Here is a 26,813-nt window from a genome sequence, read left to right on the forward strand (position 1 = left end):
AAACTGTTTCAGTTCCACAATATTCTTGGGATGTCTGGTGTGAACCGCTCTCGAGGTCATGCGACAGCATCTCAAATCGGGTTGAGGTCAGGCCTGACTGGGCCACTCCTGAAGGCATTCGGTTGTTGATTTACTTCTGTCTTTTGGGTTTTTGTCCTGTTGCATCACCTAACTTCTGTTGAGCTTCAATTGGCGGACATATAGCCTTACATTCTCCTGCAAAATGTCTTGATAAACTTGGGAATTCATTTTTCCGATGATAGCAAGCTGTCCAGTCCCTGAGGCAGCAAAGCAGCTCCAAACCATCATGCTCCCTCCACCATACTTTACAGTTGGGATGAGGTTTTGATGTTGGTGTGCTGTGCCTTTCTCCACACATAGTGTTGTGTGTTCCTTCCAAACAACTCAACTTTAGTTTCATTTGTCCACAGAATATTTTGCCAGTAGTGCTGTGGAACATCCAGGTGCTCTTTTGCAAACTTCAGCTGGACAGCTGTGGCTTCTTCTCTGTGGTGTCCTCCCATGAACACCATTCTTGTTTAGTGTTTAACGTATCGTAGACTCGTCAACAGAGATGTTAGCATCTTCCAGAGATTTCTGTGTCTTTAGCTGACACATTCTTCTTAACCTCATTGAGCATTCTGCTCTGTGCTCCTTCAGTCATCTTTGCAGGACGGCCACTACTAGGGAGAGTAGCAACAGTGCTGACATTTCTCCATTTATAGACAATCTTACCATGGACTGACTTTTAGAGATACTTTTGAAACCCTTTCCAGCTTTATGCAAGGCAATAATTCTTAATCTTAGGTCTTCTGAGATCTCTTTTGTTTGAGGCATGGTTCACATCAGGCAATGCTTCTTGTGAATAGCAAACTCACATTTTGTGAGTGTTTTTTTAACGGGGCAAGGCAGCTCTAACCAAAATCTCCAAACTAAATCTCATTGATTCGACTCCAGGTTAGTTGACTCCTGACTCCAATTAGCTTTTGGAGAAGTCATTAGCCTAGGGGTTCACATACTTTTCCCAACCTACTGTGAATACATAACTTAAACATTCAATATAAACAAGTAAAATACAATCATTTGTGTGTTATTAGTTTAAGCAGACTGTGTTTGTCTATTGCTGTGACTTAGATGAAGATCAGATCTGATTTGTAGGTTCAAATTATGCAGAAATCCAGGTAATTCCAAAGGGTTCACATACTTTTTCTTGCCACTGTAGCTGTTGACCTTTGTCCTCTGTTGCAGCTATGGCACAGCACCTAACAGCAAAACCATCAAGAACTCAAGACTCGTGAGCCAGAAGGACGACGTGCACGTTTGCATCATGTGCTTGCGAGCCATAATGAACTACCAGGTACTGACTGGGGATATCCACTATCAAAGCCACCCCCCATGTTACCAATAATACACAAGAGCAACCTAAAACACCTATTATTCTCTCTAGTGGCATTAGGGCAGAAACGGTAAAGCATAAATACAGACAAATATTTTGTTTTAAAGATGTCAAGAGTCTCTGTTGCAGATGTTTCCTGTATAAGCCACAGTAAAAGTGAATCTAGGCAGTGTTCTTGAATCTATGCACTGGCAGCATTCAGCCTCTTTTGCTTCTCTTTGACCACATCCTGTTCTATCATTACCTTCTCTCTCCAGTATGGCTTCAACCTGGTAATGTCCCACGCACACGCAGTCAACGAAATTGCCCTAAGTCTGAACAATAAGAACTCAAGGTAAGCAAATCGCAGGCTCTATTTAGAAGCTGTTACTACACACTTCCAGTAACTCTAGGTTGATTTTGATTCAAGGTGCAGGGTACAACAGTGTGCAGGTATCTATCATCAGTTCAAGGTTCAGGCCCTAGCCCTGCCTCCACCACCTCTGCAGCTTGAGAGATTTAAGGGTGGGTCAGGGTGTGGGTCAGACAATAGAGGAACATTTGATCAGCCTGTTCATATGATACGCTCCTCATTCTCTAAGGGGGCTCCCATCGGCTTCTCTCTGATGTTGGGAAATGAGAACCATACATCCAGCCTGGTAAAGGCATGGTTTACCGTATATCCCAAATGGCGCCCTACTCCCTATTTAGTGCACTAATTTTGAGTAGAGCCCCGGTCAAAATTAGTGCACTACGAAGGGAATAGGGAGCCATGGCTTAGGGACTAGGGTGCCATTTTGGATGAAGGCCTGTTATAGATGCAGTGTGTTAGAGGAATGTTTGGGATTACAGTGTTAAAGCGTGGGAGCTGATCACTTCATAATGACCTTACAGTTGAAGCGTTGACAAGCCCATCGCTCCGGCTCCTCTGTGGGTGTTAAACCTCAAAGTAGAGAATAATGGATTTCAGCTGTGCTATGCATTTATTTAGTGCTTTAGGTTATCTAATTGCTGACTACATTTTGCACCGGTGAAAAGAATACGTCTAATATTTAACGAAGTATATTATCAAATGCCGTTATAACAACGTCATAGTGAGTTGGATTTGAACCACGTACAGGTTGAGCCATGGATTACCAGAGTCGTAATGCATTGTTATATAGACGTTGTGTCTATGAACACGCATATTCTGTCTTGACAGGACAAAAGCCCTGGTGCTGGAGCTGCTGGCTGCGGTGTGTCTGGTTAGAGGAGGCCATGAGATCATACTCTCTGCATTCGACAACTTCAAAGAGGTGACGTATTACTTTCGTATAACCTCAGTATTAGCCTACTGTAGGCAGAATTCACCGTTTTGCTTTCTTCCAAATACTTGGAACGCTTGCGTGGGCACGATAAAACCAACAGAATAATCCCAAAAGTGCAAGCCCTGCCCATCTGGCTCTTCGGGCAGGCTCAATGAAATGCTCAAAGTATCTGAAAGAAAATGAATACTATTTGAACCCTGGTAGGCCTGTTAGGCAAAGCCCAGAACCATGCTATGTCTGGGGCTATTCATCTCATTAAGCCACCAGATGTGGCGGTACCTTCATAAATGTGAACCTGAACCTCCCCTTAGAGCAGTACTCCTATCAGCCACCCAGTCACAACAATGTGTGAACCAACCAACAACTTTGTGGCGGGATTTCAAAATGCAATCATAGTGACAGCTGAGTGTTTACTGAAACGTTATAGCTAAGATGTTCCGCCACCCGTTTTGGGTTGTCTCTCAAATGGCATCCTATTCCCTATATAGTGCACTACTTTTGAGCAGGGCACTGGTCACTATATAGGGAATAGGATGCCATTTGAGACGCAGCTCTGGTTTATAGCCATATTTGTGCAGCAATTATAAATCACAAAGCAACAACTCTAGGCTAAAGAATGCTGATATGGAATGAGGGGTTGGATTTTGTTCTGTATTTAAATCAGATGTTTTTAAGTTGGGAAATCAGTTTGTTTTCTTTGTCTCCAGTGTGTGTGTGTGTGTGTGTGTGTGTGTGTGTGTGTGTGTGTGTGGGAGTCTGGCGAGATCTCTATCCCATTGCCTTATTTTTACTCTGTTCCCTTCCCAAGAATTCCAATAATTAGGAGGGCTTTTCATTGCAGATGGAGTGTGTTGACCTCTGCTTACACCCATAGCCTTGGCATGGGTCACGATCAGTGGAGGCTCCTCAGAGGAGGAAGCGGAGGACCGTCCTCCTCAGTGAATTTCATAAAAATACAAATATTGAAACATTAAAAAGTTATCCGTTTTAGATAAAACTATACTAAATATATTCACGTCAACATATAAATGATTAAAACACACTGTTTTGCAATGAAGGTCTAAAGTAGCCTCAACAGCACTCTGTAGGGTAGCACCATGGTGTAGCCGGAGGACAGCTAGCTTCCGTCCTCCTCTGGGTACACTGAAGTCAATAAGAAACCTAGGAGTCTCATAGTTCTCACCCCCTTCCATAGACTTACACAAGTAATTATCACAACTTCCAGAGGACGTCCTCCAACCTATCAGAGCTCTTGCAGCATGAACTGACTTTGTCCACACAATCAAAGGATCAGAGAATGAATGTAGTACTGAAATCATAAGCTACAGCCAGCTAGCACTGCAGTGTATGAAACGTGGTGAGTAGTTTGAGTCAAAGAGAGAGAAAGACAATAATTTAACAGTTGAGCAAATTCATTTCTTAAAAAATTAAGGAGAAGATGGAGAGAGAGAGCGAGAGAGAAATGTATGAGGTGAGGGGGGCAAACTGATTGGTTGTATTTTTTTAAACTTTCACTTTTTGCTAGTAAATGCAGCTAGGTAGTTTAGCCTACTCAAACACCCAGCTCAAACAGAGGGATGCTATGTTAGCTAGCTGGCTATGGCTATCCAACACTGGTACTCTTCGAAGTCAAGATGTTCTTAATTTATTGTCACCGGGGCCAGCCTCTGTAACTGCTAAACTTCTTTCAGTCTTTACACTGTACTGCATTATTGTAGCAGGTTTACTAACACGTTAGTTCTAGTAGTTTAAGTTGACTATGACGTGACAACAATGTAGGCTGTAGCGGTTAGCGGTCATGATATGAAGGTTTGGCTTGGAAAGTTTTTTTTCGCCTGGTCACAGACAGCTGATTTGTTGTGCACTGAAGTCCACAAGTGAAGGGTAAAGGTGAGAGGAGGAGAGTGCGTAGATAGCGGCGAGAAGGAATTATATAGACAACAAGCTAAATTATCATGCTGTTTTATGTGGCTGCTATGAAAGTTAAATGTTTGCGTGTGATCAGGGGTGCATTCATTCCGCCGGTTCTGTTGAAAAACGCTTCTTAAACCGAAGCAAACGGAACGAAACGGAGATAAACATACCTGAATATGTCGAATAGAAACTCTCGTTTGCAACTGTTGGACTAACGATTACACCCTAGATCGGCTAGATTCAGGCCAGAATGTGCAAGGCGGTATTGAATGTGTCACCGTCTCTCATTTCTCTCGGCGTGCACCTACGTTGTAAACTTTCAGTCATAGGCTAAGTTGTAGCAGCCTCATGATGGGTACAGGGAAAACATGAGTATCATGTAGTAGCCTAAGCCTATCGCTGTTACATTGAACTGGGTGAATGGAATATGAATGTCATCCAATACGCTGTAATAGAAATAACACCATGCTCATCTTAAACTGCACCGACCTCCACTGGTCACTAGCTCACCTGAAACTATGTTATACGGCACAGCAACATCAAAGCATTTCGGAAACTGAGGAGATTCAAAGGTGAACAGAACTGAAACACATCCTCCTCTTTTGGATTTGAAGAGGACTTAATTAAGACTGCAAACCCCTCTAAAAATATGCTCCCGTCTGTATTGACATGTTGTTCCTATTCCTTTTCAGGTGTGCAAGGAGAAGCATCGCTTTGAGAAGCTGATGGAGTATTTCCACGTGGAAGATGGGAACATCGACTTCATGGTGGCCTGCATGCAGTTCATCAACATCATGGTCCACTCAGTAGAAGACATGAACTTCAGGGTTCACCTGCAGTACGAGTTCACTAAGCTGGGCCTAGATGACTACCTGGAGGTAAGGAGGACGCAATGAATACAATGTAATAACCAGGTATTCATTTGACCTGTCGCAAACATCCCCTTCAGCATTCCTTGAATGAAGTCTCCGAGGAGCCATACATGCTGTGTCTCATAGGCCTTTTGAGGCAGCATTTGAAGGCAGGAAGTAAAAAATCGCCATTTTACGCCATGTCCCCTTTTCCAAGATGCCTTAAAACGTTGCCTTCTACGGTACCTTCATAAATGTGAACCTGAACCTCCCCTTCTCTCCCTACAGAAATCCAAGTACACAGAGAGTGACAAGCTGTCGGTCCAGATTCAGGCCTACCTGGACAATGTGTTTGATGTGGGCGGCCTGCTGGAGGACGCGGAGACCAAGAACGTGGCTCTGGAGAAGGTGGAGGAGCTGGAGGAACACTTGTCCCACGTAAGAACCCCAAGACTGACCAGACCCACCCGCTAAGCCTCTGTGCAGGAGTGGAATGTTTTCTAAAGGGTTATAGGTCAAATACACACACGGCGATGAGTCTTTTAGTTGTTATTCACACTGAATTTTTATAGCACATTTGTCCTTCTCCGTACTGATGAATGTACATGAAAAGAGTTCTACGAAGTACCGTAGTCAGGTACGCCATTATCCGGTCAGGATTGGGTCTCCTCTGCTATTTCAGTCGGGCAGTAATGTGAAGTACGCCATCCCCCCATGTTCTTCCAATGACCCCTTTCTAACACAGAAAGGTCAGGAGGCGCACGTACCGTCATCTGGAGAATTTCAAAACAAACCCGGCTTTCAGGGGCCAGGAATTACGGGGGAGGAGGAGAGCGAGCATTCCCAGAGAATTCCTTTTACTACTTGTACAACATGTTATCCAATTTCAAAAGTGAAAGCTAACTAGGCTATGTCAGCCTCACTTGAACCTGCTGTGTCATGCTGCAAAGCGTATCACATTTCTTACTGACGCTGCAGTGAATATAGTACACGAGAGCGAGAGAGAGAGAGAGATAGAGAGCAAAAGTGGAACTGGGCGAGATGCCCGAGGTGGACTTTACTGAATCAACGCTTTAATTCACCTCCTCTCCCCGCTATCCCTTTCTCCATCCATGTTGTTCCATCTTCCCACTCACTCTGCTTCACTCTCCATGCCTGCTGCCTTCTCTTTCTTTCCTCGCCCTCTTCATCCTCTCCACCCTGCACTAGGTGACGGAGAAGCTGCTGGAGGTGGAGAATGAGACCATCACGAAAGTGGCTGACCTGGAGAAGCAGCTCCTGCAGAAGGACAAGGATCTCCACGTCATACGGGTAAGACGAGCTGGGGTTCACGATCATGATACGGAATCAAATTGCCATTCCCGTTTCTCATATATGCCATCAAATGCACCCTTGATGATTCAGCACAGCCGCAGCTGTGTCTTCGCGCGTCTTAATGTTGTATTTAATATGTTGTTTTGCAGCAGTGTTTCACGACGCCTGGTTGAGTATACGTACGGCCGTGGCAGACTAACATCAACGTTTGATTAACTGTGCTCGAGCGAGAATGCTATTATAGAAAATTGATCGGCAGGTTATGGCATGATTATGATCCTGTATTGTTTTTCGGAGTCATCATAGAGCCGTTTCTCTCTCTGTCTCCCCCTGGTGGTTTGACCCAACAGGAGACGTACGAGTCGACCAACACCCAGGTCCACACCCTGAGGAGGGTGATCAAGGAGAAGGACGCTGCCTTCCAGAGGAGCTTCAACATCGAGAAGCGCCTGCTGGAGATGGAACAGCAGGGGACCATCCGCCTCCGCAAGCAGCCAGACGGGGACATCGCCATCGAGCCCCTGGGAGGGGGCGGTGGTGGAGGAGGAGGGGGTAGAGGTCCGGGGGTGCCTCTGGGTGACTTTGGGCAGAACGGAGGATTCTCAGTGGGGCCTGGAGGAGTAACAGGGCCAGGAGGACCAGGAGGACCAGGGACTAGTCTACCATCGGCCAGTGAAGCACCACCTCCCCCGCCTCCCCCTCCTCCGCCTCCTCCTCCTCTGCCCTCTGCTTTAGGTACAGTACCATGATCAGTTATACTATTTCACTTCATTGTGCCGACTAGAACTATAACATGTTGGCTTTGTTTTCACATTGTCCTTCATAGCAGGGGTTCCCACCCTTTTCCATTCCAAATTCCAAAGCCCACTGAAGAGGTTGAGAATCAATACCTTACAGCACAAACTATGGTGGGTGTGTAACCAGGCCAGTACAGCTCGGCTCTGTAATGTAAAAAGGGTACTATGTGTGGTGTACATGTATGTAAGAGAGAGGAAGTCACTAGAGACCAAAGGGACACGGGGAAGATAGGTCTATGAGGGCAGATCTATTTTAGAGTTGCCCTCATTGCCCTTTTGTGCCCAGCCAGGTGATTGGTCAGAGTAGGGCCCAGGCCCCGCCCGTCCAGACAGGAAAGGGAAACGCTAGGGTGTTTCCTCCCTCACTGTGAATCAAGGTGCTGACAGGCTGTGCGCGCACACACACACACACGGAAACAGCTGGATGGACGCACAACACTAGTGTATGGAATCATAAACAAATATTACTATTCGTCGTATTGATTTGGTACAGCATGCCTGAACTAGCCTCTCACAGATGTCCATACGCTTGGGATTTGATTACGGCTCATGAGAATAGAGCTGCCCAGACTTTGGCGTTATTGGTCGATGCTGACTTGAGTGTCTTGTGTTCTATTCCACAGGAGCGAATGCTCCACCCCCACCTCCTATGGCCCCGCCTTTACCAGGAACTGCACCCAACTTCATCCTCAATATGGGCCTATCAGGTAATAGCGAGCACCTGCTATGGTGCCACTACGGTTCATCTGAACTTAAAAGGAAGTTAGGGTGGAGTATAGAATGTGTCGAGAAGATACAAGTCTGATTGTGTGATGGAAATGTGCATGATTGTCTATATAATGGCTGTCCTGGTGTTTTATGTAATAATGTCGGTCTGCAGCTATCAGGATCAAGAAGCCCATCAAGACCAAGTTCCGCCTGCCTATTTTCAACTGGACCGCGCTGAAACCCAACCAGATCAACGGCACGGTCTTCAGCGAGATAGATGATGAACGAGTACTAGAGGTGAGTCTACAAGTCCAGGGGAAACCTCCCTTTCGGTGCCTTCATCTGACAGTTTCTCTCTTCATTTTGGGCCCAAGTTGTTCCATGTCATGTGGTCAGGAAAATAGGCCCTCAAGGCCCTCCTCCTAACTCATTGTATACGGATAGTTAAGCCAGCCCTGTTTTATTGCAATCAAAACCAAACAAAACTCCCAATTAAAACAGGTATTTTTCATAGAAGATGTACATGCTTTGAGGTATCACGTTTGACTGAGTGTGTGGTGTCTGTCTATAGGAGCTGGATGTGGAGAAGTTTGAGGAGCTTTTTAAGACCAAGGCCCAGGGTCCTTTGGTGGACCTGAGTGGCCCCAAGACCAAAGTGTCTCAGAAGGCTGCCAACAAGGTCAGCCTGCTGGACGCAAATCGCTCCAAGAACCTGGCCATCACCCTGAGGAAGGCCAACAAGAGCACCGAGGAGATCTGCAAAGCCATACAGAGGTACGTGCTGTAACCTATACCTCCACAAATCAAAATGTATTTTTACGTCAACAATTCAGTTGTCACAAAGTGCATTACAGTGTCCCGGCCTGGGCGTTCAAAGAGCAAGCAGTGTCCAGGGAAAAACTCCCTAGAAGGAAGTAACCTAGAGAGGAACCAGACTCCGAGGGGCCCAACCATGTGGTTCTATGCTGCATCGTTTCCAGTTCTAGCGCTGATGTTTCTAACCTGTCTTCCCCCTTCTGATGCTTTATGCAAGGTCTCCCTACTCAGGTTTGACCTGAAAATCACTTCCGGTGGACTTGGTGGAGTTTCTGATGTTTCTAACCTTTTCAGTGTTGCAACCTCTACTATCTGTTTCTCCTTATAGCTTTGATCTGAAGGCCTTGCCGGTGGACTTTGTGGAGTTTCTGATGTTTCTAACCTTTTCAGTGTTGCAACCTCTGCTATCTGCTTCTCCTTATAGCTTTGATCTGAAGGCCCTGCCGGTGGACTTCGTGGAGTGTCTGATGCGGTTCCTTCCCACGGAGGCCGAGGGGAAGACGATGCGTCAGTACGAGCGGGAGCGGCGACCGCTGGACGCGCTGACGGATGAGGACCGATTCATGCTCTTCTTCTCCAAGATCGAACGGCTCACCCAGAGGATGAATATCATTACGTTCGTCGGGAACTTCTCGGATAACGTCAACATGCTAACCCCGCAGCTCAACGCCATCATCGCAGCGTCCGCGTCCGTCAAGTCTTCACCCAAGTTAAAACGCATGCTAGAGGTAAGGCTTCTCGCTCTTGGATTCCACCATCGGGGATTAAAGTAGTTTGACTTTGGATGACAAGTGTTGTTTCAGTTTTTAGCAACCAGTGAGTTTCCCCAAGAGTTTCTTAGCACTAAAATCATCTATGTCAGTTTTAGGCAATGGATCTTAGTGCAACAACTATTTTGGAAAACTATTTTTTTTGCATGACCCTGGCCACAGTTTTATGGCGCTAAGATTGTAATTCTTCTTTTCTATGCTCATAGATCATCTTAGCCCTGGGAAACTACATGAACAGCAGCAAGAGAGGCTCTGTGTATGGCTTCAAGCTACAAAGTCTTGATCTGGTGAGTACTGTACGAAACAAAGTAGAACATTCTAGAGACTGTATCGTCATATTAGTTACAAGGGGCTAGACTTTTTTCAAGATGTACTCCTCCAGATTGAGAAGGGCCTTGGTTGATATGTATTCTGGTCATGCATTCCGTTTATCTCCATATTAGTTATACAAGGCTACAATTATACACTTGTTTCAAGTGTGATAAAAGAGGCTTGGCTAATATGCATTCCTCTCCTCCCACAGCTGCTGGACACCAAGTCTACAGACAGGAAGATGACTCTGCTCCACTACATAGCTGTGGTTGTCAAGGAGAAGTATCCAGAGCTGGCTAACTTCTTCAACGAACTACACTTTGTGGACAAAGCTGCTGCAGGTGAGTACACAGCTATAGACCTCACGAGACAGGACTGGGACTCCTCTTCTGACTGTATGAAGAAGACAGTTCATGTGAAGCACAGTAGAAATGAGGAGCCTTGATATTCGTGTGCCTGCGTGCGTATCTCTCTCTCTCTCTCTCTAGTGTCTCTGGAGAATGTGCTGCTGGACGTGCGGGAGCTGGGTAAAGGGATGGATCTGATCAGGAGAGAGTGTAGTCTCCACGACCACTCTGTTCTCAAGGGCTTCCTCCAGACTAGCGACACTCAGCTTGACAAACTGCAGAAGGACGCCAAGACTGCGGAGGTAAACTTAACACATCCTATCAAAACTGCAAACACTATTGTTCAATACTGGTCTGTAAACTTCTAAACTTTTTCCACTACCATAAAACCGCTAAAGCAAGCACAGAATTTTCCTTCAGGGAAAATAGCTTTGCAAAAACTACAAACGGGTCAAAACCCAACATAACACAACTTAGTGTAACGGCGCAAACACCTCTCCCTAGAAGCAGCACAACAAAAGCCAAAAAGCCCAAGATACAACAATGCAGGACAACACTTGACCTCAAACAAAAGGCTTTGTAAAGGTTGGCGATGTTGACAAATGTTGTGTTCCTGCCTTTTACACTTCTGTCTCCCCCGGTCATTTTCTAGGAAGCCTTCAACAATGTGGTGAACTATTTTGGGGAGAGCTCCAAGACGACTCCTCCGTCCGTGTTCTTCCCTGTGTTTGTGCGATTCATCAGAGCTTACAAGGTAAGGGAGGACCAAGCAGCACAGTTCTAACACGTACATGTATATAATATGCCACATAGCAAACGTCGTTACAGTAAAGCGAGTGCATATATTTGTTATGCTCTTACCAACTAAGCCACACAGGATTGTGTTTAGGTGGAGATTGCCCTCTGTCCTATGGGAGTTAGCCTAACCTTTGGTTAGTCTGGGTCTGGGTGTTGCCCTGCTGCCTCTAAGAGCAGAGCAGAGCCGTCTGTGTGCCACAGGACAGGGTGTGGACTGGAGTCACAGGTCTAATAACAGGATGGGCCAGCTGGGTCTGCCTTCAGAGCCGCAGCTGTGGTGTTTAGACTGGGTCCGGTCTCCCGCTTCCTTCCCCCCTGCTTTCCCCTTTCTCCCCCTGCCTCCCCACTCTGACCCCCGGACCGAGGGCCCCGCCCTGCCTCTGCTTCCCCCTGCCTCCACCCTCCCTGCCTCTCCCCCGACCCCCCCCCCCCCGGAAGGACATACGGCCCTGCCTCCGCCTGCTGGACAGCCCTGCCACACAGACACCTTCCTGAGATTGTTCTCTACAAGAATGTATGGATCTGCGCGCTTGCATGCGTATCTGTGTGTGTGTGAGAGAGAGAGAAACAGAGAGGGGATCAGAGAGAGAGAGAGGGAGACACACAGAAAAATGTATGTTGCTGACTGTTTAGCTACATGAAAGTGTGTTGTCTCTGTTTACTCAACACCCAAAACCATTTCTTCTATTGTAAACTAGATATATTTCCGTGTCTTGATTTGTATTGAACTGAAGACTCATTTCTCTGAGTGGCGTCCATTTTGTGTTCTCCTCCCTACAGGATGCGGTGGTGGACAATGAGCAGAGGAAAAAGCAGGAGGAAGCCATGAGAGAGAAGTTACTGGCTCAGGAGGCCAAGCAACACGACCCCAAGGTACAGTACTAGAAGTCTCCCTAGCCCTGACTGACAGACAAGGCCCAAAAAAACAGGAAGATTATAATAGTCACTGGACTCAACCAACAGTAGTAAAATTGAGCTTATTGTACAACGACTCTAGAGAGTCTAGATGTAGAATGTAGACTAAATTGTGGATAATTTTGCTATCAACAGAGCCTTTATATTCCCTCAATATATTTCTCACACTTCCAATAAGGAGTTCATGCATTTTGTACGATTGAAATGATCCGTGGGCAGCTCAAGCTATTTGGGGGACCTCGGCAGGATTTGATCCTTCCTCCTCTCTCCCTCCTAGGTCCAGGTAGTGAAGAAGAGGCAGCAGCAACAGGAGCTGATCTCGGAGCTGCGTAAACGCCAGGCTAAGGACCACCGGCCCGTCTACGAGGGGAAGGACGGCACCATCGAGGATATCATCACAGGTGGGCTCGACATGCAGCCACGCAGGCAGCCACGCAGCCCCCAGCCGGGCCCCAGGTCTCCTGGTCCAAACCCCAGTCCTAGGGGCAGAGGCCGGGGCCAGGCTAAGATCACTGTGGTCCTCAACTGCTCGGCTGGAGGGGCACTCTGTTACGTGGTTCAGACACCACTGCTCGAGGCTATCCAGCAGCTAGACAGCAGCAGATTCCAGTTCTGAACGTCCCAGTAGTTGTGTTTTATTGTGGCCTGCTAGTTGTCTAGATGATTACGGTCTCGTTATTACAGAGTAGCATAGGCCTATAGTCAAGCCATTGGCTGTTATGCGCGTCCCAGTAGGTCGCGAAACAGGGCGTCCCAGTGCCCTGTTTCGTGGGAGGTGCAAACTCAGGACAGTTTCTAACTTCACTCTCATTAATCAGCGTCGACAGTGAAATCTAAATGATCAATGTTAATAATATGCTAATAATGCTTCCTCCCCACTACTGGTCCTTTACAACACTTGCGTCATCTCCGTTACTCTACATACAGTATAGCCCTGACATCCTGGACATAGTGCGCATCTCAAATAGCACTTTATTCCCTGTAGTGCACTACATAGGGAATAGGGTGCATTTCAGACGCACACAAAGACCTTTCGAAGGCTGGAAGACTCACAGGAGTGTAGTCTGGTACTCCAGTACTCCAATACAGCGAGGTGTGGCACAGAGAGAGCTGGTATACTGTATATACAGAGAAGTTACAGGGGGGGGGGGGGTGTACAACAGTACAGGTTCCTCTCTGTCTCAGGTGTGACGTTTTCTCCCCTCCTCCCCCCTCAGTGCTGAAGAGCGTCCCCTTCACAGCCCGTACTGCTAAACGAAGCTCACGGTTCTTCTGTGAAGCACAGCTCTGTGACGACTCCAACTGCTAGCCCCTACAGTTCCTCCCCCCTAATGCCAAGGTTGTCCAGAACAGGTGTCCTCTCCTCGTTAACCCCCCCCCCCCGCCCTTGCCTGACCACTCTGCATGCAGCATGACCACCTTGTCACTCCCTAAGATTACTCCTTACCCCCCCTTTACTAATTTAGGCCAGTCTGCAGTTTGCTTGAATCCCGGCCTTTGACTCTTATTGGTGGCAAGTGTGTCTTCTATCTACCTCAAAGGACTTCTACCTGAATTAACAGGATATAAGTCAGACAGCCAAACCTCTGAATGACTGAACCTGATATTTAGATATTCATACTGAACAAAAATATAAAACGCAACATGCAACAATTTCAACGATTTTTCTGAGTTACAGTTAATCTAAGGAAATCAGTCAGTTGAAATAAAGGAATTAGGTCCTAATCTGTAGATGTCACATGACTGAAAATGTAGATATGTATCAGTTACAGATACTGTCCCTTTAAAAAAAAAAAAAGTAGGGGCGTGGATCAGAAAACCAGTCAGTATCTGGTGTGACCACCATTTGCCTCATGCAGCGCAACACATCTCCTTCACACAGAGTTGATCAGGCTGTTGATTGTGGCCTGTGGAATGTTGTCCCACTCCTCTTCAATGGTTGTGCGAAGTTGCTGGATATTGGTGGGAACTGGAACACTCTGACGTACATATCGATCCAGAGCATCCCAAACATGCTCAATGGGTGACATGTCTGGTGATTATGCAGGCCATGGAAGAACTGGGACATTTTCAGCTTCCAGGAATTGTGTCCAGATCCTTGCGACATGGGGCCGTGCATGGGGGCATCTGAGGTGATGGCGACAGATGAATGGCACGACAATGGGCCTCAGGATCTCGTCACATTGTCTCTGTGCATTCAAATTGTCATTGATAAAATGCAATTGTCTGTAACTTATGCCTGCCCATACCATAACCCCACCCCCATAGGGAACTCTGTTCACGACATTGACGTCAGCAAACATCTCGCCCACACGACGCGATACACCCGGTCTGCCATCTACCCGGTACAATCGAAACTGCGATTAACCTGTGAAGAGCACACTTCTCCAGCGTGCCATTGTCCATCGAAGGTGAGCATTTTCCCACTGAAGTCGCTTACGACGCCAAACTCCAGTCAAGTCAAGACCCTGGTGAGGATGCCGAGCAAACCCACAGTTTCGTCTGCTGTCCGGGTGGCTGGTCTCATATGATCCCGCAGGTGAAGAAGCCGGATGTGGAGGTCCTGGGCTGGTGTGGTTATATATGGTCTGCAGTTGTGTGGCCGATTGGACGTAATGCCAAATTCTCTAAAACGACATTCTGGTAGAGAAAGGAACATGACATTTTCTGGCAACAGCTCCGGTGGACATTCCTGCAGTCAGCATGCCAATTGCACGCTCCCTCAAAACTTGAGACATCTGTGGCATTGTGTTGTGACAAAACTGCACATTTAGATTGGCCTTTTATTGTCCCCAGCACAAGGTTCACCTGTGTAATGATCATGCCGTTTAATTGGATTCTTGATATCCCACACCTGTCAGGTGGACTATCTTGGCAAATGAAAATTGCTCAATTACAGGGATGTAAACAAATTTGTGCTCAAAATATTAGAGAAATAATATCTTTGTGCATATGGAACATTTCTGGGATCTTTTATTTCAGCTCATGAAACATGGGACCAACACTTTACATGTTGCGTTTATATTTTTGTTCAGCAAATTAAGTAGTATGAAATATAATCATATAATCAAGTTGCATTTACTGTAGCATAATAGCATGAGTATGAAAAGCTACATTATGTATAAGATATCAGTTTTTTCAGGTTTTATACTTTTTGAGATGTATTTATTTAAATAAAAAAATACAGTATTAAGAAGTTTGGCTATAAAACCAATCTTGTTAACCAAACAGTGCCTTGTTGTTCCATGAAACTAACTCATGTGGTTGGTTTGGTTTCTCTCTAACCTGGTAACAACCTTTCCTCAACCATCACTCTTTTTCCTTCATTCTACCCCTCTGAACAGCTGAACAGAAGATAAATAACAGTATATGCCACTCCTAAATGCTGCAGGGTAAGGAAGGTAGCCTTTGAAGCCTGGCCTGTCTGCTTTGGCCCTGCTTGTACTGTGGCCCCTCTGTGTGCTGCTAGCTACGCAGTATATGGTGCTGCTAGTCATGTCAGCTGCTTTAGCCAATCCAGCGCTTCAGATTCATTATAACAGCTAGATCTGCTTTACTGTACTGCACAGCAGTAAGGTATGCTATGCTTTACAACAGTCAGATATGCTTTACTGTACTGCACAGCAGTAAGGTATGCTATGCTTTACAACAGTCAGATATGCTTTACTGTACTGCACAGCAGTAAGGTATGCTATGCTTTACAACAGTCAGATATGCTTTACTGTACTGCACAGCAGTAAGGTATGCTATGCTTTACAACAGCCAGATATGCTTTACTGTACTGCATAGCAGTAAGGTATGCTATGCTTTACAACAGTCAGATATGCTTTACTGTACTGCACAGCAGTAAGGTATGCTATGCTTTACAACAGCCAGATATGCTTTACTGTACTGCACAGCAGTAAGGTATGCTATGCTTTACAACAGTCAGATATGCTTTACTGTACAACAGTAAGAAACATGCAGCTGAGCCTACATCACTTCGAGATTTATATAGCGGTTTACAACCCACTCAGCATTTCAAACAGACCAACTCCCTTTCCCCAAAGAGCCAGCAGAAGCACACGTATCCGGTCTCATTTCCATTTTTATTCATGCATTTTAATTGAACCTTTATTTAACTAGGCAAGTCAAACAGTGTACCTCTCAAGATAAGACTATTTCATCCACCATTCTACTCAGGTCCCTCCATCCCCACCTCACTCACCTCTTTCTTGCATGCTGTGTCCAGTGTTCTGTCCATCCACCAATCACCAGTCTGTCACCTGTTGATGTCATGTCTCAACGTCCTGTTTTTCCCTGTTAACTGTGACTCGCGGTGTGCTGAGCAGCTCGATGGTCAACGAGCTCTGTTGAGCCCCCTGCACATCCACACAAACGCCATCATATTCTGACAAAAGGACATGCATACATACATACTCAGAAAAATAGGTAATACTATTGGAACCCTCCATTATAAAAGGGCTACATAACACGGTCATAATCATGACATAGCAGATAAATATGTTGTGTCTTCAGCATAGTATCTCACAGAGCTCGTTGACTGGCCACAACTGTGATATTATTTTATCGTTTTATTATTTTGTTCCCTAGTTAAGTTGTTGAGATTTATTTGAATAACTATACCCCCCCCCCCCATAGCCTTGGATTGAAAAATCCATATTTCTCTGTCAGTTTTAAGTTGACAATGCAAGGCTATGGGAAGGCATCATTCTGTTATTGGTTAACGGATATCCACTTTCAATTGGCTACCCATTTGACAACATATAAGTAAAATTGGAAAATGTGAAACATAATTGCCACTCTATTTGCAGAAATATACTGTTAGGATAAGCACTGCAAATAGAAGTTCCTTCATCAACAACCTCAAACATGAGCATGATGCCACTGGAGCAGTTTGACCTCCCAGTTAACCTGAGTGACCCCTCTCTCCCCCTCCCTCACCCACTCACAGATCTCCGCAGCCAGCCTTTCCTGCGGCATGACGCGCTGATCCGGAGCGGCTGGAAGAGACCCTAAACAAACCACTCGTTCCTCCTCATTTATCCCCCATTCGCTTTATAACCCCCCCACCCCCCCCTTCCCTACCTGTGTCCCGGTGGTCTCACCCACCCGAGGCTGCATCTCCCTGCAGATCAGAGACTGAAAGCCGGACAGGACTGAACCAATGGCCCAAGTTTTAAGGGGGTATTTATTTATTTATGGAGATCTTATATGGACACGATCTCTCAACAAGCAGGTATAAGCACAGACATCAGGTGGGTTAGTCTACCCCCTCTCCCACTGCAAACACACACCGCATGCACGAAGGCACACACACAGAAAATAGAGGACTACAGCGATTGCCAGTGTTGGCATTAAGAACAGGAGTTGAGCCCTTAAAGGGGGGACTCGCCTCACAAAAGCAGGAAGGACACTGCAACTGCATAATGTGGACATGGAACCACAAGTGCCTCCTGCCAAATGCCTGCCAACGTGGATCTCATTTCCATGAATGTGGATTTCCTCCACGCAAGTTGAGGATGGGAGACAGTCGGTCGGTTGTATAAAATGACAGCATATGTTGACTCTACTGCTGGGATTTCCATTTCAAAGAGAACAGGGTTGTTTTCATAAGGCCCGAAATGAAAGAAAACAGACTGAAACAGGGAGGGACGAGCTGGACCTGACCAATAAGAAATGCTTATTTTTCGTGGCAAAACGCTTTAGGTTGTGAGCCCTAATGAATATGGCCCAGGGTTTTGCCATCGCAGAATGTCTCTGTCCACAGATTGAAGATTATTGTTCCGAGTCTTTGGAGAGGTTTCTGTACAAGCTAGCCAAACCAAACTTCCTCTACTCGGTCTTATTATTTTGAGAACGAATTAAGTGCCTTTTTTGTTTAGAGACAGTATTATTTCTGTGACTCAGCTATAATTTGTATCTTTAGTTGTTAAATATTTGATTTTTTTATTGCATTTGTTTGATAACATTACCTTGAAAAAAAAAATGGAAAAAAAAAAGAATCATATGCAAATGGTTTGGAATCAGAATTCCAGCTTTAATCACTATACAGTATTTAAAGGTTGCTTCTCAGCACTGTTCTCTAAATTCGTTTAGGCCAGTGTCTGAAAACATTTGAGGGGTAAAAACATTCCATGTATTTACTTTGAACTTTATGACCTACAGTCCAATCACCACTTCAGTCTTACCACTTTAGGCCGGGATTCATTCCAATCCGCCTTATGGTGCAGTTGACATTTAGGGCTCTATTCAAAAAACTGGATCGCTGGAGCGTTACATAGAAATGTTAAAGGTCATTTCCCGACTGAGCCGACAATATGCAGCGTTTTACAGTGAATGCAGTCGGCGCTGACGCCGGAGCTTTGCCTTTAAACTTCAATCACGCTGAACTTCCGAGACACGGGGTGAGTAGAGCCCTTTTAAAAAAGTCTGTACGATTTTTAAATTTAACTAGGCAAGTCAGTTAAGAACAAATTCTTATTTTCAATGATGGTCTAGGAACAGTGGGTTAACTGCCTGTTCAGGGGCAGAACGACAGATTTGTACCTTGTCAGCTCGGGGATTTGAACTTGCAACCTTTCGGTTACTAGTCCAACACTCTAACCACTAGGCTACGCTGCCGGCCCGATTAAGCAAAGATATCCGGCGTTTCCGTCATTTGTTTGGTAGGTAAAGAATGCATTGCTATGATTCGAACCATGTTCTTTATGCATCAAGTTCCTGAACTGTCATGATGAACAATTTCCCCCCTAATAGCCATCAAGTTAAGCACAATGACCGTGCACTCAGATCTACAAATCGGTGTTTCAATATGCCATTTCCACAAAAAGGACAGCGCATATTTACACTACTTACATTGCCTTAATGTTGTACGAGACACTACTTCTATAGCAGATATTTCTACATATATGTACATTTGATGTAAATCAACGAATTTGACGCCTTTTACTTGTGCTTGTCTGTCTTAAGGATGAAATTAAATAGTGCCTGACATTTGATGCGTGTTGTCCAAAAGACCCCCCCCCCTTAATAAACAAAATGACAATGTGACTCACAATTGAAAGTCTCTGCTGTCTCTCACTCATTTTTCACACCAAATGAAAGTCAGATCCACAATGCATTTCTACTATAAAAATCCATTTAATTTCTGATATCAAAAAGAAATAAAATCATAACTAACCGAAACAGAGCAACAACAAATCCACGTGTGGGGTGTTTTGTTTTGCTGAAGTGTTTCTGTCAAAATTAAAACAGATTGTTCCTAAATTTACATTATTCAAATAAAAATGTAACAGAGCAGAAATGTTATTAAAATCCAAATGATAGTGCATACTGTTAATAAAAGTGATGGTTAAGCTAGAACAGTTTGCTATAGGGTGTGTGTGTGTGTGTTGTGAATCGCATGCAGTGTCATCTGTAATACAGTATGGCAGTTATGGCTGATCACCTCCAACTGGTTAGAAGCAGCATGTTCAGCAGCGCGTGATTGGCTGAGACTGAGCCTGGACCAATGACAGACAGGCAGGCAGGCAGGCAGACAGTTCTATCAGACATACAAAACAGGCAGACAGACAGGGCTGGCTGGCTGACAGATGGTTAGACGGACAAGCCGACGGACAGACGGCTAGCTAGCGTTAGCAGCAAGGCAGAGGGGGAAAAATCAACAGGGGACGCTAATCAGGAAGCTAATAGTCCGAAACCTCCCAAGGAATGCACTTACAATGAGCAGAAACCGAAATTACAGAGGCATAATGTAATTATTACATACATTCAGAACAAACAAAAACACAGCATTGTTGTTATAAATCCCCACTGAAGTACCATGAAAACAACTGTCCTCTCCTGAAAGTATGTTTACTATCACCAACAAAAGACAAAAGCATGTTCAGCTCGTTGTTACACTGTAGATGTTTGTCCCCCCCCCCCCCCAGCAATGGCAGGTATTCACAGAGGCATTCTTGGTGCCAAACTGCCTATTTCCAGGATGAACGTTACAGTTGATACTGAAACAAACAGTCACTGAGCTGATCCATGAACCCTCTGGGCCCCAATATGAATCACCTGTCATATCAAGCCCCCCCCCCCCCCCCCCCAAAAAAAAACCTAAAGACATCCTCAGTTACTTCCCCGGGAACTGTCATCCTGGAATGTTTGCTCCAATACAATCATATCCCTCCAACACATTACACATTACACACTCCATTAACCCATTGACTTTTCATTAAGCAAAACAAAAAATCTGCCGTTAATTTATTCAAGACCAAAACAGAAAAGGTGGTGGAACATACTACAGACAGACTGCTATATGTTATTTCATGTTTTGTATTCCTGGGTATATTGTCAAGACACTTTGTTAATAGGGTTATATATATATATGCGTGTGTAAATATATTTCACTTTTAGTCTGTGCAAGGAGGTAAAAGACAATCACTCAACTGAACGGACATTAGTATGTGTGACACTGACTGACTCGGTCATGTGGACATGTGCAGTTCTGGTTCCAGTTCCTGAACTACAGTTCCCAGAACTCTTTTTGTTCCATCGGCTATGGTCTCACTCTGCACCTCCAGCATAGACCGAACCGGCATCAATTGGCATTTGGAACTGACTTGAGTATTGAACTTGGCCCCCCCTCTTTTCTCCACATCTTTCACAAACAACAAGAAATCCTCTGAAATGGAACAATGTTTCCCCCCCCCCCTATACAATTCATACAAAAATAAAAACTTAAAATTGTTCCACTGCTGTTTGTTTTGCTCTACACCTTTTGCACAGAGGTAGCGGCTATATGGATGAAGAGGGGCGGGGGGGAGGGGGGGAGGGAGAGTAGCGAGGGAGGATGGAGGTGAGCAACATTTTAAAACGAGAGAGTTGAATGAATAAATCTGTCTATAAAATGCTTCTTCCTTTTTCTGACCAGAGGAATTATTTTTTTGTTTGTCAAAAGAACAAAATATAATACTGCAATCACATACAAAAGTACTCCTTCATTTTATACAGTGTTCTCGTTTTCTTTTCTGTTTCTTTTCTCAATTGGTAAAAAGGCATAAGATCAGCGTTTGTCTCTTTGCGGGTGTGGTCTAGCCTTGGCTCGGTCATGCCTGACCTCTGACCCCTAGGCCAGCGGGTCACTCATGTCCTCGTCCTCCCCATCGTCCCCCTGTGACAGCAACTCTTTCTTCTCGTCTGTACTAGCCAATGAGCTGCGGCTGTTGTGGGCTCCCATGTACAGGGTGGCGTACACAGGGTTGGTGAAGTTGGTGGGCTGTAAGGGAGGGGGGGGGACACAGAAACAATGTTTTGGACAAAGCGCATACAAGAGTCCTCAATTAGGTTTCATTGCAATCCAGGTAGTCTTATTGGCAGAGTATCACGGAGTGCAGAAAAAGGTGTCAATGCCAAATTCATTCCCGATGAGTTAAGAAGTGCTGCTGTGTTCAAACTGTGTTAAAACAAGTGTTGCCCATTTAAGATGGGTCACGTGTGAAGATAAGGAAACGTGGGTGTTACCTTGTCTGGATCTAAAGCGAAATCGGAATCCAGGAGTTCCCCAGCATCGTCGTCTGGCTCCCCTTCGTAGATCTTGTAGGCTGGGTTCCCTATCTCCACGTTCATGGCCCCGTTGGTCATCCTGTGATGCTGGAAGCCCTTGGCACTGTGGACACACACAGAGCGAGATTGTTTCTTCCCAACACGGACAGTAGCGGAGACGTAGCCACAACACAGGAGCACCGGCTGAACGTACCGAGAGCCTAGAATCAAGCCACTGACAGGAGAGACATCTAGCATGCGACACCAGCTACATGTACAGTACAGGAAAACGGCTCCCACACAGTCAAGGCAGCACAGAACCACGGTAAAATTGACAAAACAATGGAGCTTTAAAAAATAACAAAAATGCCATTTGGACACGTCTAGTGTCTATCCTGGTGAATGCTGGATTTTCCACAACGCAAATGTTCCACCGCCACAATGCAGGCACAGAAGCATCACTGATAGACACATGTATTTACACACGTAGATAGGGAAAGGAATGGATGGGTAAGTAAGAACCAATCAATCTATCTGTCAATACACCCCTGCGTCCCTGGGTGGGAAACCATGTTCCCGAACAAGAGAGAGGAGGGCAGGGACAGACAGACCGACTACTACAGAAAAACGAGCAAAATGGAGGACTGTCACAGGACCGACAGACAAGACGGTGGCTTAGATGAGGCATTGGGGAGACGGGGGAGGATCTGTGGGGGGGGGGGGGGGGGGCGCGAGACAGGTGATGGACATGACCCTATTAAGTTACCGAGAACGTCGGGAGCGTTTCCCCGGCCATACAGACCTAGATTGAGAGCGATAGAGAGAGAAGAGAGCGAGAGGAGAGAGATAAAGAGGGAGCGTGATGGTGGGAGGTAAAGATGACAGGTGGAAAAGAGATTCGAGTTTGACCTAATGAGTGGGAGCCCTCCCACCCAGTCCCAAAACAATGGTTGTCTACTTCAGTAGTCCCCCCCCCCCCAAAAAAAAAATGAGGGACGACGACGACGACTCGGTTAGAATGTACTAGTAAAATCCTTTTGTCATGTCAGTCATTGCATACCCTAGAGAGCCATTTAGAACTAGTCAGAAATGTCCAGTTCAACTAGGCTATTCCCAGCTAACGTTTCTTAAGCTAGGTTTCTTAAGCCCAAACATTTTCTTGGAATATTTGAGTCACTCAAATACCACAAGCATACACATTAGAAATGGAAAAAAATGTACAGAATTGCTAGAACATTTGCTTAAAAACGGCTATATTTTCTCTGACAAAATGTGTAGAATTGCAGGAAACATGCTTTAAAACCGGATTTTTTTTTCTTCCCCCAATGCTGGAAGGGGGGCCTGAGTAAAAGAGTTTGGGAACACCTGATCTGCTCCACTCACCCACGCATTCTCCTCTTGTACCACAAGATGGCGCCGACGACCAGCAGCGCCAGTAACAACAGCAGCAGCACTGGGATGACTATGGAGGCTGAACCTGCAGAGAGAGCAACACGGACACCAATGAGAACAGAGTATATGCAACGCGTCGGCCAATGAGACGGACAGGTTACACCATGTATTGTGTTATAATCATGTGTTACAGTCTGTAGTTATAACATGTGTTTCACTCACACTGTACAGAGACTAAAGTAACTTACTTCCACTGGAGACAGGAGAATCAACAGGCGAGGCAATGACTTCACATCGATACCCACTCCATTCTATAGGACACCTAAATACACGTCACACAGGTTACAGAGAGACACCTAAATACACGTCACACAGGTTACAGAGAGACACCTAAATACACGTCACACAGGTTAGAGACACCTAAATACACGTCACACAGGTTAGAGACACCTAAATACACGTCACACAGGTTACAGAGAGACACCTAAATACACGTCACACAGGTTACAGAGACACCTAAATACACGTCACACAGGTTACAGAGAGACACCTAAATACACGTCACACAGGTTACAGAGAGACACCTAAATACACGTCACACAGGTTACAGAGAGACACCTAAATACACGTCACACAGGTTACAGAGAGACACCTAAATACACGTCACACAGGTTACAGAGAGACACCTAAATACACGTCACACAGGTTACAGAGAGACACCTAAATACACGTCACACAGGTTACAGAGACACCTAAATACACGTCACACAGGTTACAGAGAGACACCTAAATACACGTCACACAGGTTACAGAGAGACACCTAAATACACGTCACACAGGATACAGAGACACACCTAAATACACGTCACACAGGTTAGAGACACCTAAATACACGTCACACAGGTTAGAGACACCCAAATACACGTCACACAGGTTAGAGACACCTAAATACACGTCACACAGGTTACAGAGACACCTAAATACACGTCACACAGGTTACAGAGAGACACCTAAATACACGTCACACAGGTTACAGAGACACCTAAATACACGTCACACAGGTTACAGAGAGACACCTAAATACACGTCACACAGGTTAGAGACACCTAAATACACGTCACACAGGTTAGAGACACCTAAATACACATCACACAGGTTACAGAGAGACACCTAAATACACGTCACACAGGTTAGAGACACCTAAATACACATCACACAGGTTACAGAGAGACTCCTAAATACACGTCACACAGGTTACAGAGAGACACCTAAATACACGTCACACAGGTTAGAGACACCTAAATACACATCACACAGGATACAGAGACACACCTAAATACACGTCACACAGGTTACAGAGACACCTAAATACACGTCACACAGGTTACAGAGAGATACCTAAATACACGTCACACAGGTTAGAGAGAGACACCTAAATACACGTCACACAGGTTACAGAGAGACACCTAAATACATGTCACACAGGTTACAGAGACACCTAAATACACGTCACACAGGTTAGAGACACCTAAATACACGTCACACAGGTTAGAGACACCTAAATACACGTCACACAGGTTAGAGACACCTAAATACACGTCACACAGGATACAGAGAGACACCTAAATACACGTCACACAGGTTACAGAGAGACACCTAAATACACGTCACACAGGTTACAGAGACACCTAAATACACGTCACACAGGTTAGAGACACCTAAATACACGTCACACAGGTTACAGAGAGACACCTAAATACACGTCACACAGGTTACAGAGAGACACCTAAATACACGTCACACAGGTTACAGAGAGACACCTAAATACACGTCACACAGGTTACAGAGAGACACCTAAATACACGTCACACAGGTTAGAGAGACACCTGAATACACGTCAGACAGGATACAGAGAGACACCTAAATACACGTCACACAGGTTAGAGACACCTAAATACACGTCACACAGGTTACAGAGAGACACCTAAATACACGTCACACAGGTTACAGAGACACCTAAATACACGTCACACAGGTTAGAGACACCTAAATACACGTCACACAGGTTACAGAGAGACACCTAAATACACGTCACACAGGTTACAGAGAGACACCTAAATACACGTCACACAGGTTACAGAGAGACACCTAAATACACGTCACACAGGTTACAGAGAGACACCTAAATACACGTCACACAGGTTACAGAGACACCTAAATACACGTCACACAGGTTAGAGACACCTAAATACACGTCACACAGGTTACAGAGAGACACCTAAATACACGTCACACAGGTTACAGAGAGATACCTAAATAAACGTCACACAGGTTAGAGACACCTAAATACACGTCACACAGGTTAGAGACACCTAAATACACGTCACACAGGTTACAGAGAGACACCTAAATACACGTCACACAGGTTACAGAGAGACACCTAAATACACGTCACACAGGATACCGAGAGACACCTAAATACACGTCACACAGGATACAGAGACACACCTAAATACACGTCACACAGGTTAGAGACACCTAAATACACGTCACACAGGTTACAGAGAGACACCTAAATACACGTCACACAGGTTACAGTGAGACACCTAAATACACGTCACACAGGATACAGAGAGACACCTAAATACACGTCACACAGGTTAGAGACACCTAAATACCCGTCACACAGGATACAGAGAGACACCTAAATACACGTCACACAGGTTACAGAGACACCTAAATACACGTCACACAGGATACAGAGACACCTAAATACACGTCACACAGGTTAGAGAGAGACACCTAAATACACGTCACACAGGATACAGAGACACACCTAAATACACGTCACACAGGTTACAGAGAGACACCTAAATACACGTCACACAGGTTAGAGACACCTAAATACACGTCACACAGGATACAGAGACACACCTAAATACACGTCACACAGGTTAGAGACACCTAAATACACGTCACACAGGTTACAGAGAGACACCTAAATACACGTCACACAGGTTACAGAGAGACACCTAAATACACGTCACACAGGTTACAGAGAGACACCTAAATACACGTCACACAGGTTACAGAGAGACACCTAAATACACGTCACACAGGATACAGAGACACCTAAATACACGTCACACAGGTTACAGAGAGACACCTAAATACACGTCACACAGGTTACAGAGAGACACCTAAATACACGTCACACAGGTTACAGAGAGACACCTAAATACACGTCACACAGGTTACAGAGAGACACCTAAATACACGTCACACAGGTTAGAGACAGACACCTAAATACACGTCACACAGGTTAGAGACACCTAAATACACGTCACACAGGATACAGAGACACACCTAAATACACGTCACACAGGTTAGAGACACCTAAATACACGTCACACAGGTTAGAGACACCTAAATACACGTCACACAGGATACAGAGACACACCTAAATACACGTGTGTGTGATAGGGATCATCCTCTTACTTGCACTGGGGCAGTAGCGTGCGTGGATCGATAGAGCAGAGTCCATTGGTGCAGAAATCTAGACAGGTGTAGCAGCTGTGATTGGTTTGACCGTTAGGACAGCTGGACATAGACAGGTACACAGAAACAAGGAGAGAGAGAGAGAGAGACAGTGACAAGGAGAGA

The 26,813-nt window shown here is 45.3% G+C and overlaps 2 protein-coding genes across 8 annotated transcripts in view; one reads left to right on the plus strand and one right to left on the minus strand.

The window, feature by feature from the left end:
- The window catches only part of LOC109869448 (formin-like protein 3), a 53,450-nt gene extending 35,235 nt beyond the window's left edge, over nt 1-18,215 (plus strand). For 2 of the 6 annotated variants that reach the window (XM_020459617.2, XM_020459621.2), the window contains 19 exons: nt 1,249-1,357; nt 1,654-1,730; nt 2,577-2,670; nt 5,289-5,474; nt 5,736-5,885; nt 6,657-6,758; nt 7,112-7,496; nt 8,182-8,265; nt 8,439-8,563; nt 8,838-9,040; nt 9,507-9,810; nt 10,059-10,139; nt 10,376-10,505; nt 10,653-10,813; nt 11,164-11,265; nt 12,090-12,182; nt 12,502-12,625; nt 13,442-13,563; nt 17,179-18,215. In XM_020459617.2, coding sequence (XP_020315206.1) covers nt 1,249-1,357; nt 1,654-1,730; nt 2,577-2,670; nt 5,289-5,474; nt 5,736-5,885; nt 6,657-6,758; nt 7,112-7,496; nt 8,182-8,265; nt 8,439-8,563; nt 8,838-9,040; nt 9,507-9,810; nt 10,059-10,139; nt 10,376-10,505; nt 10,653-10,813; nt 11,164-11,265; nt 12,090-12,182; nt 12,502-12,625; nt 13,442-13,533 — 2,602 coding nt within the window. In that variant the 3' untranslated portion in view covers nt 13,534-13,563; nt 17,179-18,215. Of the gene's footprint in view, nt 1-1,248; nt 1,358-1,653; nt 1,731-2,576; nt 2,671-5,288; nt 5,475-5,735; nt 5,886-6,656; nt 6,759-7,111; nt 7,497-8,181; nt 8,266-8,438; nt 8,564-8,837; nt 9,041-9,506; nt 9,811-10,058; nt 10,140-10,375; nt 10,506-10,652; nt 10,814-11,163; nt 11,266-12,089; nt 12,183-12,501; nt 12,626-13,441; nt 13,578-15,568; nt 15,617-17,178 lie in introns of all 6 variants that reach the window. The other 4 variants (XM_020459620.2, XM_031803760.1, XM_020459618.2 and 1 more) reach the window with 3 other exon arrangements.
- A 1,132-nt stretch (nt 18,216-19,347) lies between these two features.
- LOC109869673 (low-density lipoprotein receptor-related protein 1) overlaps nt 19,348-26,813 on the minus strand; it is a 148,701-nt gene continuing 141,235 nt past the window's right edge. Inside the window, exons 86-91 of one of the 2 annotated variants that reach the window (XM_031803758.1) lie at nt 26,649-26,750; nt 23,399-23,472; nt 23,142-23,235; nt 22,525-22,560; nt 21,738-21,882; nt 19,348-21,492 (exon numbers count right to left, since the gene is read on the minus strand). In XM_031803758.1, coding sequence (XP_031659618.1) covers nt 21,343-21,492; nt 21,738-21,882; nt 22,525-22,560; nt 23,142-23,235; nt 23,399-23,472; nt 26,649-26,750 — 601 coding nt within the window. In that variant the 3' untranslated portion in view covers nt 19,348-21,342. The remainder of the gene's footprint in view (nt 21,493-21,737; nt 21,883-22,524; nt 22,561-23,141; nt 23,236-23,398; nt 23,473-26,648; nt 26,751-26,813) is intronic. The other variant, XM_031803759.1, reaches the window with a different exon arrangement.

Source organism: Oncorhynchus kisutch, linkage group LG24 (genome assembly GCF_002021735.2).
Source record: "Oncorhynchus kisutch isolate 150728-3 linkage group LG24, Okis_V2, whole genome shotgun sequence".
NCBI classification, from domain to species: Eukaryota; Metazoa; Chordata; class Actinopteri; order Salmoniformes; family Salmonidae; genus Oncorhynchus; species Oncorhynchus kisutch.